Genomic DNA, 19,975 nt, shown 5'->3' on the forward strand with positions numbered 1-19,975 from the left:
TCTTGTCCCGATGAAATGCAACTATGTTTGTCAAGTTCTAGCGCACACTCTGACTCACAGTCACTGTTTAGTAATGAGGACAATGTTTATTGTTTGGGTACTGCGCTAGGGTCCGTTGGGTAACTCTGACCCCAAGCCACCTTTCCTCCTTGCGGGAGGGGGCCGAGGGGTCGTTCCAGGGGAGCTAAAGACTCAAATTTAGACTTTTGATGTTTCTCTAGATGAGGTTACATGTAAAGCCACAGAAATACAATAACAGCAATGAAATATGTTCATAACACAACTTTAAATTCTCCCATTAGCAGATAAATTACATTGTTTATTAATCCATTAATTATCTTGTGAACACTATTATATGACATTGTCTTTTTGTCTTAACTTCTTCAACATAAACAGTTAATATGAATCCCCTATCTGTGATCCAGTTTTGGAATTTCTTCTTCTTTTAATATGCAGGGATGCTTGAGAAATGGTAGTGGTCCAGGTGTCTCTCTGCCTTTGATAACTTTTGTGCCACCTGTCAAGGGAGCCAGGAGGCAGGTAGACAAAAGAGCTGCTTGTCTGCCCCGCGCAGGGCCAACCTGGACTGCCAGCTCCGCTCACCTGTCCACACCCTCACCAGCCCGCAGGGGGCTGCCGCCAGGTTCATTGCTTAGGTGTCCTTCTGGCCCGCGGCGCCACGGAGCATGCTCTGTACAGGGTGGAATCCGGGAGGCGCCCAATCCCAAGCGGCCACTTCAGGGTTTCCCTCGGGGCTGGAGCAGGAAGTGGGAGAAATGAGAGAATTAGGAGCCCTTTCACTGTCCGCCGGTCCCTGGCAGAGCGGAGGCCATCCTCGCCCCACCCCCTCCAGCCGGTTCCGCCACAGGCAGTCCTGGAGCTCCGCGGGGACGAGCCCTGCGTGGGATCCTAGTAAAGGACCCGCTGACCCTCGGAGCAGGGCTGGGGATTAAAAGGGACTAGACTGGTGGGATAGGACTGGGCGGTGACAGATGCCTTTGTTTTTCAAGCCCGTGAGCATGGGTTTCGGTTCTTTTTAAAGAAAAGAGAAGCAAGTCGCTTGGATATGTTTGGCTAGGGCGCCCCGAGGCAGTTGCACCCCTGCTTTGGGGACTCAGGAGCCGCTGTGTTCCCGCGCACCGGGCAGGGGCGACATCAGAGCTTTGGCTCTCTCTTGCCCCAGGGCAGAGCCGGCCTCAGATCCCCGCGTAGGCGTAGTCTGGGGGTCACCCCCTCGCCTTTCTGCCTGGCAGGAAATGCTCAGCCCAGGGGAGGGGTCCCAGCGGTGATCTCCAGGAATGGGAGCCCTGCAGTCCCCTGGCCAAGTACAAAACTTGTCCTGGAGATTAAATAAGACCTATGTCAAGCCCAGCACAGTCCTGGACTCCCAGCCATTAAGAAAGGGAGCTGTTTTTCCAGGAAGCAGAGTCTCCGCATAATGGCTCTGGAGGGTCCTAGAGGTGGCACTCTGGGTGGGGGTTGCTAGGTCCGCAGAAGCCAGGCTGGGGGAACCCACCAGCAGTTGCCTACTACCCTGTCCACATTGTGAAATGGAGAGCTGGGAAGGCCCACTCTCCCCCCTGATATCCTGGACCACTTTTTTCTACCCTCCTTGCTTCCATTTCTCCTGACTTCTCCTGCAGTCCAGTCCCCCTCCCCCGCTCCCCAGATATTTGATGGCGACTGTTTAGGTCCACAAACTTTTATGGAATGTACAATAATAATAATACTAACAAGGCAACTGAATTTCAGAGAGATTGCTTAAGGCCATTCACCTAGGACTGGGCAGGAGTCAAGAGTCTGAGGGAACTGGAGTGTATAGATAAATAAGTAATAGTATTTAAGATAAGACAAGGTTGCTTGCATTTGGAGTAAGGGCTGTCAGTCCCTGGGCGGGGGGTATTTTCTGAGTACAAGCTGTGTGCCCAGCTCAGAGCTCCTTCTGGGGGACAGGAAGAGAGATAAAAAAAAAATAGAAGATGAGGTCCCTAGTTCCTACACAAAGACTAGCATTTAGTCTAAGGACCTTGATTTTTATTTTGAAAACTTTACATCATCATTAGAGGAAATGATCTTTTAAATATTTCCCCAGTTCCATCCCCCAATACAAAGTTAGTTTTTGTACTTTCTCCTAATTTTTAACAACAGGTAGATGAGTTTTTTATTTTTTAATGTAACATTTACCAATAATTTTGTTTATACATCATGCTATTGGGTTTACAATTAATTTTTTAAACTCTTTTTTACCTATTTTGAAAGCACATTTCCCTGACTGCTCCTAGTCTTCACTGTTCTCGTTTTCATGCTGTATACTATTCCCTCATGGCCATACCATATTTAGCCACTTTTCTGTTATTGCTCGATTCCAGTTTTTTGTCATTATAAATAATGCGGCTATAAATATCTTTGTACATATAGTTTTTGCTTCTTTTAAGTTATGTCCTTGGAATCAGTGCCCAGAAAGGGGATGACCAGGTCAAAGTGTTGACTGTTTTATAGCTCTTGCTATGGAAAGCAAGACTACAACTGAGAACATTTAACAGCTAAATGCAGCAACTTGAGGACTCCCAAGCCCTCACAGAAGTACTAGTGTCCTATATTTGGGAAGAATATTATACAGAATAAGCACTGATTGGCACCTATGAAGTATCAGGTTCATGCCAGCAGGACACCTGGGGATGATAAGAGGCAGCCCCACCCTTGGGGGGCACAGAAGCAGTGGCTTTCAACCTTTTTTTCCTCCTAGGACACAAAATATTCAAAACTGCTGCACATCGAAGGGCAGACTCAGAATTTAGCAATTCCCCCAAATTCTGCAGGGACTCGAAACACTAACATATTCTCTAATCAGCAGAATCTAATCAAAGAGGGTGTATCTTTGGCTTTGATGAAGCAGGTGGCTGGTTCCTGGCTGTACCCCCATTCCTTTTTCTCAGATTCAAGAAAGAATATCGGGATGTAAGGGAGTGAGAGGGATGTGTAGATAACATAAATCCACTTTGATTTCTATAAACAAGCAAGCCCTTCCCAGACATACGCATTTGTGCTGTGACACAATTGGACAAGTAAGGTGACCCGTTTATGCGTAAGTCTGTGCAGAGGACTTCTTGGTAGGTGTGCCAGGATCACAAGGAGACAGAGCTCTGCTTTTAACAAATGCATTGAGCTTGTGCTCTGTGTCAAGCACCGTGCTAGGGCCTGGGTGCCAGTGTGAATGAGTGCCAAGAAATCTATGAAGAAGCTAGACCCCAGAGAGGGTATGTGCATATAAGGGTGGCCAATGTATTGCATTTGTTAGATACTAATGTGCCAGGCACTATTCTAGGCACTGGGTTACATCAAAACAGTGAAATACTGCTACCCTCATGGAACTGATGCTTAGGGGTGGGGATGGGACAAACAATAAGTAAAATATTAAGTATGTCACATGGTGATAAATACAGTGGAGAAAAATATTGTAGGGAAGGTGAGAGGGCAGTCTAGAGAGAAGGTTTTCAATAGAGTGCTCAGAAATGGCCTCACTGGTATGATGACATCTGAACAAAGAGAAAGCCATGGATGGCTGGGAGAGAAGCATTCCAGACAGAGGCCCTGCCAGGAGGCCCTGACGGCAGGAGCCAGGCCAGTGTGGGGTGGGGGGCAGCAGGAGGATATGAGGTCAGAGAGGGAGTTGGGCCATTCTGTGGGTGGCCCTATAAGCATTTTAAGGACTTCAGCTTTACTTGAGTGGAGACTCAGGGGACAGCGGGGGACGTCTGGCGTGGAGAATGCACTCTGGCCAGGATGGCAGGGAGCCCAGTTACAAAGCTGGTAGCAAGCTGGGAACTCAGGGTTTTGTCCTCAACCCAGGGGTCTTTCCATGCACTTAGCTCTTAGCGCATCCCAGACTTGAGGTCTGACCTGTTGGGAAGGTCAGAACCTACAGCGAACTCCAGCCTGGAGGAAAGGTTTCTAGGAAAGTTTTGAAGTCGGATTCTAACACCTTTTGATGGTCTCATTAACATTAGAAAAGTTCCAGTATGACGTTCTCTAGCACGGGGAGCCCGGGCAGTGGTACTGTTACATCACAGACCAGCTGTGTGGCCTCCGGCAAGTCTTCCAACTCAGGCCGGCTCAGTTACTTCATCTGTAAAATGGGGCTAAATGCCCTGACTGCTACATCGCATCAAATGAGATCATTCGAAAGCACCTTTTATACATCATTCTCTTTTACAAGCAGCAAAGGTGAAAATGCAGTTGACCTCAGAGCGTTGAGTTAGCAGGGCACTTCCAAACTCGTTTTCGAAAGCGCTGAGCCGGGTTTTGTCTCCGCGGCAGAGTGCCGGAACCTGCTCGGCTCTCACCTAGCACCCACGGCGGGGCTGGGAGCGGCGGCGGCCGGCGCGGGGAAGGGGGCGGGCGGGAGACGGTGCTGGGGCCGGGCTGCGGGGACAGGCTGCCCGCCGGCGGGAGGTCGGGCGGGGCGTGGGGGCGGCGCGGCCGGGGCGGAGCCGCCCCCGCCCCCGCGCGCTCCCTCCTCCCGCCAGCCCCAGGCTCCCGGGCCCGCGCCGCGCGCTCTTTCTCCGACAGCGCTCAGCCGTCTGTCCCGTCTGTCCCCGCGGGTCGCTTCGCCATGACCACCCAGCAGATAGTCCTCCAGGGCCCGGGACCATGGGGCTTCCGCCTCGTGGGAGGCAAGGACTTCGAGCAACCCCTGGCCATTTCCCGGGTAAGAGCGGTCGGGACGCGCGGGCAGTGGGGCGCACCCGGACGGGGGAGCGGGGCCCTGCGGGCGCTGCCGGAGACTGCGGTTAGGGAGCCGGGGCCCGAACCGGCAGGGCCGGGCGCATCCAGGTGCGCTTGCGGCGAGCACTCCCGGTGCGTCTCGGGCCCGCAGCCCCTTTGCGCCTAGGCGCTCCGGGGCGAGGCGAGCGGGCGGCGGCCGGGCGCGCAGTCCCGGTGTCCGCGCGCGAAAGAGGGAGCAGTTTGCGTACGTTCGCCACGGAAGCGCGGCCCGGCGTGGGGACGCGGTTCGTCACCCCGCGAGGGCAGGAGGGTCCCCGCAGATCCCGCACGCTGGCAGGTATCACTTCCCGGTTCTTCACAAGTCGCCGAGGGGCGTAAAGTAGATTGGAAGCAGCTGGAAAGACCTGGAAGCGGGGTGGAGTCGGTGGCAAGTTTCCCCGGGGCAGGTGTGATGAATTTCCGAAACAATTAGTTTTCCACTCCTTGGATTTACGCCACGACCAGGTCTCACCTCCCTCATACGTTTCGGAGGAAAGGCCGGATTTTTGAAACAAGGCCAAATAAACCCTCTTGGGCATTCCCCTCCTCCTGCGGAAGGTGGCCAGGCCATATTTCTGCCTGGCGTTCCCAGATTATCAACCCAACAGCCGCCTTTCCCCAAGGATACTGGGTGGGGAAGAGTTCCTACTTTGCGTGGCGGCGGCCGCGGGGGGTAGTGCTACTTGAAAACTTTTTAGACGAGCCTCCTTTCTTTGGGAAGGCCCAGGATCAATCGGAGACACTAGGCCCATTACCCCCAAATAAGTCAGAAACCCCAGGGAGACTCAGACTCAGGGTTTGGAGGCCCAGGCTTTGGTCATCTCGTCTAGACTAATGTCCCAGTGGGAGTTGCCCTATTCACTGCCTGCACCTAGAAGGCGGCCAATAAATATTTTCCGACTTAATGAAAAGGGGGAGCACAAAGCATTCTCTGGTATCCACGCCCTGCCTAGAGGCCTGGTGTTCCATTCTTGGGGCCATCTGCTTGCTGAAGCTGACCCTAAACTTGCCTCCTCAGCCGTCTGAACATCTCTTTGTTCTTAGTGGGGAGGAGGGAGAGAGAAGGGGAAGATCCCTATGGGGTTTTGTTTTGTTTGCTTTTTTACTGAAATCCCAGCCTCCAGTAGCTGAAGGAATATGGTGGGAGATGCAGGAGGCAAAGGAGTGGGGGCCTCTGCTTGGCTTCTCTGCCAGCCGCAGCCCTAGCCACATTTCCTTCCAGGTGGGTCTAGCCCAGTGAGGCGGTCTTCTCTGACCATGCCATCCTCGAAGGGGGCAGGTGCCTCAGTTCTTAGGCCCTGTTCCCCATCTCTTCCACCTGCTGTCCTGAGGGGGCTTCTTTGATTCTTCTTTCAGGTACATGCTGTCTTCCCACCCACCAGCCGAATTCTTCAAGTGTAGATACTGTGCCTTCCCCAAGCCTGGCACACAGCTGAACCTGGCCGTCCCCAGAAAATGTTTGCAGGCTTATTAATGCATGCTTGTCCAGCGAAGGCACATTTAGACTCGCTTACCTCATAGTCCATTTGTCCTTGCTCTTTGTGTCTATAATTAACCTGTCAGCCCTTTCCACTTCTGAATTTACATATGACATGAAACCCTTTTTTAAGAAGTGGAGGATATATGGCCAATCTGTTAAAAGGGCAGTTACCGCCCATCATTTTAACAGCTTTAAAAAGTCCGTGCAAGTGGCACTGTGCAGGAATGACAAAGTGGCGTGGAAACCACAACACTAAAATCACTGGTCTGTACCTTCATATATTTGTTCATTGCTTTATGAGCACATGTTTAATGAGCATATATTGTGCAATGCCATGGGGTCTCATATGAGAGGACACAGCTCCGTTTTCAAGGTGCTCATGGTCTAGTGAGGGAAGCGAATCTTTATAATGCCCTTGGCAGTTGCTTTAATTGAAAAGTGAAAGTGACTCAGAGGAGGTGACATTCTCATGCTCAAGGTAGTTCACTTGTTTCTTCATCTCATTATTTCTACATGGAAAGAACGTGTGTCTCCTCACCTCCTTCGATTGGGAAAGTGGTCATAAAGGGGCCTGCGGTGGTCGTCGGGATCTGATGGTGGTCTGGTTTTTGCTTCTGACTTGAGGTGTACCTGGGGGTGAGCTTTCTACTGTCTGAGGCTTCCTCCTCTGCTATGGGGATAACCCCAACCACTGGCTGCGAGGTGAGGAACGTCAGAGTGCTCTGGAAACAGTGAACAAGAGTGAGGAGGAAGGAGCAGTGACAAAGAGCTAACACACCTTCTGGTTGGTAGATGTGCTACATTTATCATTTTGGGCAGATACACTTTGCTAGTATGGTTCTATATATGTAGACTTTGAGTCTCCACACCAAAGCAAACTATAAAATTAGGGGAGGAGAGGAGTGCCTTTCATTTAAGTAACTATGTTTGCTTTCTCTTGCGTGAATTATTCTGGCCTTGGCTCTAGTCTTTCCTTAAACTGCTAAAGGTCCTGAATCTAACTGTAATCTTGTGTACTTGAAATTGTTTCTTTTTTTCTTTCCTTCCTTCCTTCCTTCCTTCCTTCCCCCCTTCCCTTCCCTTCCTTCCTTCCTTCCTTCCCTCCCTCCCTTCCTTCCTTCCTTCCTTTCTTCCGATTTTATTTGACAGAGACACAGTGAAGAGAGGGAACACAAGCAGGGGGAGTGGGAGAGGGAGAAGCAGGCTTCCCACCAAGCAGGGAGCCCAGCGCTGGGCTCAATCCCATGACCCTGGGATCATGCCCTTTGCCGAAGGCAGATGCTTAACGACTGAGCTACCCAGGCGCCCAAATTGTTTCTTTTTTGAAATGAAAAAGTCGTAAAATATAGATGCAAAGCAAATCATTATAAAATAAATAACCTGTACAATCCCCCACCCAGATAGAACATTGCCAGCACCCCAATAATAAATAGAACAAGTGCACCGGACATAATCTTATCCTGACTTATGATGATCAGTCTCCTTGTTTTTCGTTATAGTTTTAACACCTAAATATGCATCCTGAACACCATAGCTTAATTTTACCTGTTTCTGAGCAGAATCCTACAGAGCATATGTTGTGTGTGTGAGAAGAGCTGCTTTTACTTCTCATTGTTCTCATGTGTGCTATTGTGATTAAATTTCAATCCAGGTTTTCAGCTTTAAAGGGACATAAACCAGCTTTCTTCCTTTTCCCAGTTTCTGACTTAAGGCCCCTACCGCAGACTCCCTGACGATCTAGCCACACATTTGCCTCTGTCCCCTGAGATTTTTTTTCTCTGTCATTTCTTGCTCCTAATCTACAGTTGTTCATCTCCTTGAGTTTTTGGTGTGGTTCCCCCCCCCTTTATCAATTTCTTATTTCCTCTAGTTACTTTCAAGGGAAGCCTTCAGAGAATCCACACCCAGGCCAAACTTGCTGCTCAATTTATGTTGACTGTTTTTCTCTCCCAGCAACTGACAAAAGACAGGAAGGGGTGGGGCCAGAGATAAGGGGGTGCTCTTGGTGGGAGAAGCTGTCATTTGCCTCTTGAGTAAGCCTTTGCTAAGAGCAGTGTGGTTTCATGGGGGAATGCTGTGCCCTTTGCTCCGATATCCTAAGCTAAGCTTAATAATGGATACTTTGTAGCCGGGAGTTCTTTTCTGATTTTTAAGAGTGTTATTTTTCAGATCCAAGTAGATTTCTATCATGTCCTAAAGGTGGAAAGAGGAGGGCCTGCCTGTCAAATTGTGAAAGGCAAGAAGCGTCCATAAAGGCTTGTTAGGCATTAATAGCCCTTGCCCTGCGCTCCCTCACCTGGGAAATATTAGTGGCTCCAGCTGATCCTGGTTGATCTACAGAGAAATGAGGAAGAGGGTCAATCAAAGGGAATAGCAGTTAAGTGCTTCCAATCTTTTTTTTTTTTTTTTAAGTACTCTCTACGCCCAGTATGGATGCCTGTGGAATAGCACTTAAGTGAATGCTTGAGCCTGCTGGTATGAAATCCACCAAGCTGTGTTGGGACCTTCTGATCAAATACCCTTCCCTTACTCAGCCTCCTGGATGCCAGCGTTTGTCTTTGAGGAGGAGAGGGGAGAAGAATGGCTTTTAGGGGATTGTAGCAAGGCAGATGACCAAGAGGAGATTATCACCTCACCGCTGAGGTCACACTCTTCTCAGCTGATCAGGACTTGGAAAAGCAGCGAACAGTCGCTCTTGTGCAGGGAGCAGGCTGGGACTGGCTTCCAAGCGGTGCTCCCATCCCCTTGCTCTCCGGAGAGGAAAGCCCGTATTCTTTGCGTTTTACAGAGGGGAAGCTCCGGTGCCCATAGGTTAGGTAATTTGTTTGAATTTACAGTTTTTCATTGTCTGAACTACTTCCTTGTAAAGGAAAGGGTAGAAATTAGTTAAAAATGAGCAAAAGTGGCTAGGACAGAAAATTAATTTTTAAAGGATGATTTGACTTCTGTGTGTGTCAGAGGAAAGCCTGGGGAAGCTGCCAGAACATCTGTATGGTGCCTGGTAAGAGGTTCAGGGCAGGTATTCAAGCTGAGCTCCACTGCAGTCCCGAGCACCACCCTGGGGGACCCTGGGCAAGTTGCACACCTTCTCTAGGGGCCGCTTCTCTGTAAAGATAAAATAATAAACAAGCAGAGCCACTGGTTTTGTACCCTTTGATATGAGGGCCTACTCTTTGTTGTTAAAAAGTGTTCCAACATTAGGCATAAAGGCATTGGTTGTACCTTCAACTATGAGTTGATAAAGAAAATGTATTAGGAATTCAGAAATGTTTTCAGATGAATTTGTGTTGTTATTCATCTGTGAATATCTGTGTCAAGATGACTCTTGTATTAATCACAGGAGCTTGACTGAGCTACCCAGACTCACACTTGAAAGATTGTGCAAGAAATACTTATTTGACCAGCTTGTGATAATGACCATAGTTAAAATGTATATAGGACATTTTTTTATGCCAGGCACTGTTCTATGTGCTTAATATATTGCCTCAGTAATCCTTCACGTATCTCGTGAAGCAGATCTAATTAAGACACCCATTTTGCAGTTGAGGAAGCTGAGGGATGGAACTGTTCAGTACTTGGCCTGCTTCATACAGTAGTAAGTGATGGAGCTGGAATTCGGCTGACTGGTCTGGCTTCAAAGCCCACGCCTTAACCTCTCTTTCACAATAACCACTTTAATAGCAGCTAACATTTCTTGAATGCTCACCCTGGGCTACAGGCGCACTTGCGTTATCTGCTGTGCTCCCCACGACCCATGACACAGACACACAGAACACTCAGTAAATTGCAGAGCTGCTTCGAAGTGAGACAGACTAGACCCCAGGCCAGCTTTAACCACTTGCTTCTGCCTCTTGATAATCCCTGACTGTCCGTATTTCATTGGTGGTAATCGTGGCACACAGCTCAGCTCCGAGAAGTGCTAATGGCACAGGGACGACATGAGGGGTAGTGGGGACCCTCTTGGGCTCCTTGCTCCAGAGCCTGCTGTGCCCCTGAGGGTTGGCCGTGGGGGCCTTCCAGTCGCCCTGTGGCCTCCGCCCGAGTGCTCCTAGAGCTCAGAGCATCCCAGGGAGCAGCACCTCCCTTCCCCACTCCCCTGCAAAGCCAGAAGCCGTGGCCCCACCTGCGAGAATTGACGGTCCAGCTGTGGGATTCCATGCCCCCATGGACAGTGGAGAACAGAAGCGCAGAGGATTTGGAGGATTAGAGAGAAGGCTGCCGGTTTGGGTCAGAAGGGATTTGGGGGCAATTTTTGGGTCAAATGAAGATGACTAGGGATAGACAGATCCAACTTGCCCAGCTGGTGATGGGCCTGGAAAGTGGCAGCCAAACCAAGGCCAAAATGAAATGTACCCATGAAAGCCGAAGGGAAAAGAAAGTAGTTTTTGTATGGCACTTAGCACCCTGTGTGATTGTTGACTTTGCTGTTAGCCTTATCGTGGGTGAACTGGAATGCTCCTCCGTAACAGGCCTGCAGTGTACTTTCATGGATGTGGTACACCGCCTTCTTGGTAAATGCCATAAACATTAAAAATGATTTCCTGAATAACACGGTGGTCTTGAAGGAGTGCGGTTCTTGACCAAGGACTCAGGATCCAACTTTTATACATATGACTACTCATATATCACATGAGACACCAAGGACACAGGTATGAGCTATGGAAGGTAAAGACGTCTGAAAGGCTTACAGATGGATCAGATTCAGATGGTGCCGCAATGATTTATGTCCATTTCTTTTTAAAACATTGTAAAATATACGCTTCTAAAGCTGAACATACCCATACCGTATGACCAACAATTCTGCTAGTTAAGTACTCCATAGAAATGTGTCCATATGGGCACCAAAAGACATGTCAAAAGTTGCCAAAGCAGCATTATTCACAGTAGCCCCAAACTCAAATAATTTCCGTGTCCAACAACAGTAGAGTGGATAAATAAATGGTAGTGTAGTTATGGGATTTAAGACACCAACAGGAATTGCAGCTATGCACAATGACATGAATGAGACAGACACATGCTGTGTCGAGAGAAAGAAGCCAGATGTAAAAGGGTAAATACTACGTGATTCCAGTTACATAAAATTAATCAGGCAAAATTAACCCATGTGTTAGAAGTCAGGGTCAGAGGTTAGTGAAGGGAAGGAGACAGGAAGGGCCTTTGGAAGTTCGGTTGTGTTTCTTGATCTAGTGCTGGGTTCCCGGGTGTTCTCCCTGTGTGCGAATCTGTCCAGCTGCATCTTTATGATTTGTGCACTCTTCTGTATGCCTGTTATACTTCAATTAAAAGTTTCCATAAAAACCTTCATGCTTGTTACAAAAAAATCAACATAAAAATGTGGAAGGCATACCACATGTTTATGGTAAGTAAGAGCTTCCCCAGTCCTCCTTCCCAGAGGTAAACACTGCCAACAGTTTGCTGCAAAACTTTTCAGACTTTTTTCCCCACTCGTGTAACATTTTTAATATTGAAGTACCCTATCATAGTAACTTACATGTCACGTGGACGTCATTGTTTTGTACTTTCTGCCTTATTTTTACTGCAGCAGATAAAGAGTTAAAGACCTCTTGATGTCCTGGGAGATGCAGTCTCAGAATCAGACTCTGTCTTGTCCATTCTTTAGCTCTGTGTCAGCGTCCTCACTGGTAGGGTAGGGATAATAGTACTTGTCTTCAGAGGTTGTGGTGAGGATTAAGAGGATGTACAGAGACAGCCTAGCGCTATGGCTAACACCTAGAAGGCATCAGGCTGCAGTGGAACTGTTAGAAAAATACCGGTGGTGATCTGCTGTGCGTTGAGTGCTTATTACATGCCAGACACTGTTCTAAATTCTTGACACCTATGATGTCTCTTACTCCTCCCGACAACCTAAGGAGGTTGATGCTATTATAAATTTCATTTGATAAATGAGGAAACTGAGGTGTAGGGAGCAACTTGCCCAAGGTTATGTGTTTAGTCAATGGTTAGGCTTTGGGTTATGGGTGGCAATTACAGAAGTGATTTAAAAACACATGGCGGGGGGGCGGGGTTTGTACCCAGCTGGCTCAGTCAGAAGAGCATGCGACTCTTGATCTCGGGGTTGTGAATTCGAGTCCCATGTTGGGTGTAGAGATTACTTAAAAATCTTAAAGAAAACACACACACACACACACGGGGTCCATAAGGGCTTGTTTGAGAGATTTGGTGATTTCTTGACAAATTAGTGTATTCTACTTTTTTTTTTTTTGAAAATGGAAGGTACCTCTTTTTTTTTTGTCTATAGTGTATTCTATTTTCTTTAACTCATTTTTAATTATATTCCTCCCTAAGAAATGATGTGTGGTCTTTCAGACTAGGAGAACAGTCACTTCGACTGCCGTTCCTTAGTGTGAGTAGCTTCCTTTGACACTGAGCGGGAAGCAAGGCTGGATTTAGGCACAGCTCATCTACAAGCTCCTGAACCCTACTGTATTACTTTGTTTTGTTGATTAAATGGTTATAGAGTAACCAAGAGCATTTTGAAACATTCTTGGGGATTTTCAGGCAAACCTGTATAAGCCCACACAATTTTTGTGGTTGTACTGTAGCTCTAAAAACCAAATTGAGCCAAAAGTCTGGCTCAAGAGATAAAAATTCCACATCTAAATGGCATATTGCAGGGTTGGATGCTGCTCCGTTGCCCAACTCAGAATCTTTGAAATTTATGTTCTACTTTGATATGGCCATTAAATCAATGAAGGTTGACCCTAAAGACACATGGCATTGAGATTGAACTTCAATTCCAACTTACCTTATACCAGTCTTGTTTTATATAAATGCTGAATTAGATCATTATTTATACCATCTCATACTTGTAAGAAGAATTTAAGGGGATTTACAACATGTATTTACAATAGTTCAACACAAAAACACACATAATAAGATTTTTTAGAAATTGGAACATAGTAAAGGAAAGAGATGTGCCAGGACCTTTAAATCAGGTGGTTTCTGTAATGGCACACAACATTGAGTTGTAAGGGTTCTGGCCAAGGCAAAATAGCAACCATATTGAGTGATTTAGCATCTGGAATGAAATTACTTTTACAGTATGCAGTTTGCATATCACCTTCAAGGATGTTGATCAACATGATAGGGGATGTGTGTGTATATATACACACATATATATGTATATACACACACACACTTTTTTTTTTACTCTGTTTTGGTAAGAGATAGAGAAACACTATTCTAATGGATGTTTCTTTCAAGGGCCTTCTACATCTCTTAATAGAAATGTAAGCCCTTGAGGTTGTTTCTGGAGGAGCTAAGATTTTAGAGTCTAAGTATTTTTGTTTACCTTATAACTTCATTCAGGGAGAAAGCTTCAGGGGAATGGGTAGTCAGCATCCCTCTTGAAGTTTCCAAACCTGGTGAGCATCAGCGTTTTCTGGGAAGCTTTACAAAATGTATAGATTCCTGGAATCTGTATCAAACCTCTTCAGCAGATCTGAGGTGGGGTGTGGAGATCTATTTATATTTTTAAAAACCTCAGGGGATCTGATGACTGACCTGCTTGGGAACAGTTGCCTCATCCTTGCAAATACCAGAGTTCTCCTGAGTTAACGGTGAGCTGGGTCCATTTCTGGCCTGAAGTGTAGATGCCAATTCCAAGGGGCAAGGGTAACAGGGTTCTCTGGACATTCAGGAAATTGCCCTATATTCCTGTCCACAGGTAACAAAACCTTCTGAGTAGAGGCAGTTTTCCCCTTAGGGAAAAAAGGCTCTGCCTCAAAACTGTTTAAACTAATTGACAAATATTTGGTGAAAATCCCTTCTTTGTCAAAAGGATGATAATTCAGTTTATCATCCAGACTGGAACACTGGTAAAAGTGAAATGGGGTGCTTTTCCTAATGAACCTAGGAAAATAGGTGAGTGTCCTGGGCAAACCAGGGTGTCTCATGATCCTAGTCATAAAACATTTCTACTTTTAATTTTGCTTTACATAACTTTCAAACTAAGCCAGACACATTGGCGTGAAGGGGTCAGGAGGCAACACAAGTGAGTTTTGGCTTGAGGGTGAGGTAGTCAGAAAATTAATAGCTGCAGGAGTGGTGGGAGGTTTCTGTAATTGCACACTACATTGAGCTACGAATTTTCTGATGATCGATGGCATCTGGTACAGCAACGTTCCTGTGTCTGGGGCAATCAGGCGAGGTGGGGGCTGTGCTAAATGAAGAGAGAGCCGATGCCTTATCTTATCTAAGAGGGCAGAGGCTCCTCAGCCGGTGCCGATTGCTTAGGTCCAGAATTGCCAGGTTTTTCACAAGAAGCTGAGGATGTAGGCGTTTGTGTGAAATTTACCAATATGTAAATATTGGCAAGTTTTCCTTTGTTTGTCAAAGTACAATCTTTTTAGAGAACAACAGGGTTCTTACCCAGTCCTGGGGTCTGTGTGAAACCTCCAGCTTCAACCCCTTTCTCTCCTTACACTTGCTGTGCTTCGCCCACGCCCACCCACATGCTGCTCCTGTAACTTGGCGCACTCTTTCCCACCTCCTGTGGCACCTTTACACAGTATTAAGCAACACCTCCTCTTGGGAGTCTTCCCTGATTCCATCTTTAGGCTCTCATGGCCTCTTGCTTCCTGAATAGCCCAGCACTCACCAGCTATGGTACATACCTCTCTCCCCCAGGAGATTGTGAGCACCTTGATGGTAGGCACCATTCTTTTCAGACCTGTATCCCAGTGCCTTATGTGGTTCCCAGAATCTTAGAAACAGTAGCTCGTATTTCTGGAGCTTGACAATGTGCTCTGCCTGAATCATTTTATGTAATCCTCGTAACAGCCGTCCGATGTCAGGACTGTTATCCCCCTGTGTCCTAGATGAGAAGAGGGGGCATATCCTGCCCAAGGACACTTAGCTCATGGTGGCAGAGATAGGACTCGAACCCTGGCCGTCTGACTTCAGAAGCTACATCTTAACACGCTACACTCTTTCAGGATGTACTTAAGGAATGACTGATGAATGAATGAAGGAGAAAGAGAAAATGGAAACAGAGAAGGGAGAACATAGAAACCTGCCATTACCACAGAGAAGCCAGCAGGTGGGCAGTACCTTCAGTTCTAACAGCCATATAGTTAGTTATTTAGCCGTAAATTGAAGAAAGTGGGAGAGCTACATCATAGTCCTATTCTGTACCGTTTAGAAGTGAAATTAAACTCTTCAAAAACCTTCTTGTGTTCTCAGGAGTCTGGCCGGAAGGCTGTAAAGATGCATTAGGACCTTGCAGTATCGGGTGGTTGTATGGGTTGGCCTCTGAGCAAAGTGTGTGCCTTGGGAGGGCCGGAGGGCAAGAGAGATGGAAGTGAATTCTGCGGGAAACGGCAGGTTGTTCATCAGTGGAAGTCGTTGTGCCTGTAACCCCATTGGTTCTCATGCAGCAAGAATTGTGTTATATGGTCTCTGGGGAAGAAAGCCGGAAGTGGGTTTTGGAGGATGTCCATTGAGCTCATGGATCTGTTCTGTGGAGGAGCGTACGGGATTTCTTTTTTAGACATTGAAGCTGACTCCATTATGAGCTGGTTCCAATGGAATTTGATGATCGGGAGGAAATTAGAATAGACAGTGTGGGACACTGGGTTAAGTGTGGCTTTGCTTGTCAAAGTACAATCTGGGCTCCGGAGCCCACCAGCTGTGTAGCCGCCCGCAAACGGCTCTGACTCCTGTTCTTCACTCCCTCCTCTGCAACGATGCAGATCATCGCTAGCACTGCATGAGGACGGGTCCGGGGAGCCTCGCCAGATACTTAAAACTGTGCCCGGCATGTAAGAAGTGCTTAGCAACTGACAGCTGTGATTACGATTATGATTGTGATGAACAGTGAGTGTGTCGTGAGGATTGGTGCCCCTGTTGAGGATGGGGACGAACCAGTGTTGGAGAACCAGGGGTCTTCTCCCTGAGGCCCCTTCCAGGGCCATGTTCTGATTTGGGTATTTTAACAAGGTGGAGTTACAGGGCCTTGCCGGGTACAGAGCCGTTGAGATGATTGTTGGGGGGGGGGGGAATGACACACCCAGCCTGTGGCAGGGGTGGTGACAAGAGTTCCGTGTGCAGAAGGCCACTGCCGGAAGGCAGAGGAGTCGCCTTAGATCTGGATTTCTCTTTGGCTCTGGCAGTTAGGTTGGGAGCGTCTGCTTGTGGCCTTTTGGTAACAGAAAGGGGATGGGATTTGGAATGAGAGGGTATGGTTTCAAGTTCAGGCTCAAGCCTTTAGCTGTGAGACCTTGAATCAGTCACTGCTTCGCTGAATCTGAATTTCCTCATCTGTGATGTCAAATGGGAGATTGTATGGGAAAGGGCTTTAGTATTGTTTAAATCCCATTTTTTTATCCAGAAGTAGATGGCTCAGAGAATGTGAATTTAATCTGTTTCTGTGAGATTCCATCCGAGTCCCAGCTGATCATATTGTCTTGTAACTTTCTGAGATTTCCTTCGGCTTCCCATACGTTCGGCTTAAAAAAAAAAATCAGACCAAAAAAATGGGATGGCCAGGCCTTGGTTACTCACGCTTGGGACTCTTAAGGCTGGTTCTAGCTTGTCCAGGACATGCCGGGATGTACTTAACAGAAATGCCTCTCGCACAAGACAGTTTGAACCAATGCTGGAAATTCCAGAGTTCTTAGCAGCTGAGCATATGAAAGGAGAAGAAACTTCTGTTTCTATTTTCTCAAGCTTTTCCCTCCCCACTCCACCCTTGTCTCATCATTTTAGTTTTGTGGGTGGTCACGTTCCAGAATAGTGATGTTGAGGGAAATGATTATTTGATTCCTTTTGAAATCGGCATTTCTGAACAGGTATAATGAAGCAGCATGATTTTGTATTTCACAATGCTAGATATTTTAGATTCAGTCATTCATTGGACAGATATTTATTGAGCACCTATTATATGCCAGGCACTGGGGATACCACAGTGCAAAGGGCAGACAAAATCCTGCCTTCCCACACCTTACTGTTTAGTGGGCCCTCAGACATTAAATAAATAAACCCACAAAATAGATTTATAAACCTAATGTGACAAGTGTCATGAGGAAGAAGGACAGTGTGTTAAAAGGAAGGTGGGGATCTACCTTAGATTGGAGGTCAGGAAAGGCCTCTCTGAAAGTGGTCATTTAAGTGTGACCTGAAGGAAGAGACAAAGTTAATCAGAGCAGAGGTTACAGGAGGTGCTAAGGCCCTGTGGTGGGAAAGAACTAAGGCAGGCCCTGGAGCTAGAGCTCAGTTGGGGGTGGGGAGGGTGGTGGCATGCCGAGGATGAGGAAGGAAGTGTGGTCTTTATGGGCCTTGTTAATGATTTTGGATTTTATCCTAAGGGGACTCTTTAATGCTATTAGATTTCACACTATTAGATTTCTTGATAGAAGGGTTCCATCAGGCTGCAGTCTCCGGAGATAGAATTTGCCAACAGAATTATTACCAGTCCCAAACAGAGTAATGCTTAGGGTCTTTTTTTTTTTTTCCCCCCTAAAGTAAAGCTCTATGCCAAACATGGGGCTCGAACTCATGACCCTGAGATCAAGGGTTGCATGTGCGACCAACTGAACCAGCCAGGCACCTCACTTAGGACCATTCCGTTTCATTCCATCCATTCATTCATTCATTCATTCATTCATTTTTTAAAGATTTCATTTGTTTGAGAGAGAATGAGAGAGGGAGAGAGCACAGAGGGAGAAGCAGACTCCCCACTGAGCAGGGAGCCCAGTGCGGGGCTTGATCCCAGGACCCCGAGTTAATGACCTGAGCCAAAGGCAGACACATAACCAACTGAACCGTCCAGGTGCCCCTACTTAGGACCATTTTTAAAACAAGGGGTGTATATGGTTCTTTAGAAAAAAGTGAAATATACATGAAGTCACACCAAATTAGTCTTCTCAGGGAGAGGGGCAGAAAATGAATTTGTTTCAGTGTATGTACGGGTTCATCCAGGGACTGACTCTGCCATACGGACTGAGAGGAGAACAGCCTGCCCTTGCCTGGATAAAAGGTCTTTTGCCAGTGGCTGGATGAGAAAAAGGTCTGAACCTTGGATCAGGGGCTCTTGCTTTTTATTCATTTATTGTGTGTGTGTTTTAAGATTTTATTTATTTGACAGAGAGTGAGAGAGCACAAACAGGGGGAGCAGCAGAGGGAGGGGGAGAAGCAGGCTCTCTGTTGAGCAGGGAGCCCAGTGCGGGGCTCGATCCCAGGACCCCGGGATCATGACCTGAGCCGAAGGCAGACTCTTAACTGACTGAGCCACCCAGGTGCCTCATGTCTGTGTGTGTGTTTTAAAGATTTTGTTTTTTATTTTATTTTTTAAAAAAATATTAGAGAGCGAGCGAGCACCTGTGTGGGGCCGGGGCAGACGGAAAGGGAGATGCAGACCCCCCCGCCACTGAGTAGGGAGCCCACTGCAGGGCTGATCCCAGGATCCCGAGATCATGACCTGAGCCGAAGGCAGATGCTTAAACAACTGAGCCACCCAAGTGCCCCTTTATTTTTATTTTTTTTTAAGATTTTATTTATTTATTTGACAGAGAGAGACACAGCAAGAGAGGGAACACAAGCAGGGGGAGTGGGAGAGGGAGAAGCAGGGTTCCCACCGAGCATGGAGCCCGGCGCGGGGCTTGATCCCAGGATTCTGGGACCATGACCTGAGCCGAAAGCAGACGCTTAATGACTGAGCCACCCAGGCGCCCCCCAAGCGCCCCTTTAAAGATTTTGTTTATCTCCACACCCCTTGTGGGGTCGAACTCACAACCCCGAGATCACAACCCTGAGATCAAGAGTTGCATGCTCCACCAGCTGAGCCAGCCAGGCACCCCAGGGGCTTTTGCAAAGACAGATCTCTGGTAAACAGATGATGGGAACACCAGAAAGGAGGGTTAGGAGGTCAAGATCTCTGTGCTGGCTTCCACATCCTGCTACATTCCAGAAGAGTTTTGCCTGATAAAGTCATAGCATGTCTGAGCCGGAAGGGACCCCAAGGATCAAGCCATCCACCCTTTACTTTATGGGGTCAGGGAGCCATTGGGGGGTCTGGCCCACGACAGCAGCATCACACCAGCTGCCTCAGAAGGGGCCAGACACTGGGAATACCACAGCGCAAAGGGCAGAGTGGTGAGGGCTGATTAGAAACCGTGGCTGCTGGAAACAGCATCAGATAGAGAGGCCTAGAGCGTAAACCTTGTGTTCTAGTTTGGTGCCTCAAGGGGCTTCCTACCCATGGTTCAGCTTTGTGCAGACACCCAGGTGTTCACAAGATCTTCCCCAGTTTGCCCCAAGGGATGGGGGTGGGGATCAGAACCCTGTGAGCACTGGGAGTCTGTGTGTGTCACCACCATTCTCCTGGGGGGCTTGCAGTCCCCTCAAGGAAGGTCTCTGAATATCAAAGTCATGGACCAACACTAGGACGATAGTATCATTTTTAGTATCGCTTGGTTTAGAAAATACCTAGTAGCAAAAAATTACTCTGTGGTTAGTACTACTGCAGGATGAGTGTGTACTTCATTCATTGCAATAGCCTCTGTCATTCACTTGAAAAATAGCTGTACTTCTGTGTGTGAAGCGTGATATTTCTTCTGTCTGCATGTAACGCCCCCCAGGCAGATGGGTTTGACAGCCCACCACAGTAATTGACTGGCTTTCGCCAAGCATTGGTGACCCATAAATTTGGAACTGCTAATTCAGAAGATTTGGCCTGCAGAAAACCAGCCACCTATTAAAAAAAAAAAAAAA

General features: G+C 47.5%; 1 protein-coding gene across 1 annotated transcript in view; it reads left to right on the forward strand.

Moving 5' to 3' along the window:
* Positions 1 to 4,511: 4,511 nt before the first annotated feature.
* PDLIM1 (PDZ and LIM domain 1) overlaps positions 4,512 to 19,975 on the forward strand; it is a 46,053-nt gene continuing 30,589 nt past the window's right edge. Inside the window, exon 1 of the mRNA XM_025880856.2 lies at positions 4,512 to 4,708. Coding sequence (XP_025736641.1) covers positions 4,613 to 4,708 — 96 coding nt within the window. The 5' untranslated portion in view covers positions 4,512 to 4,612. The remainder of the gene's footprint in view (positions 4,709 to 19,975) is intronic.

The sequence above is a fragment of the Callorhinus ursinus genome, unplaced genomic scaffold (assembly GCF_003265705.2).
Source record: "Callorhinus ursinus isolate GAN/ISIS: 27379988/994484 unplaced genomic scaffold, GSC_fseal_2.0 scaffold20, whole genome shotgun sequence".
NCBI classification, from domain to species: domain Eukaryota; kingdom Metazoa; phylum Chordata; class Mammalia; order Carnivora; family Otariidae; genus Callorhinus; species Callorhinus ursinus.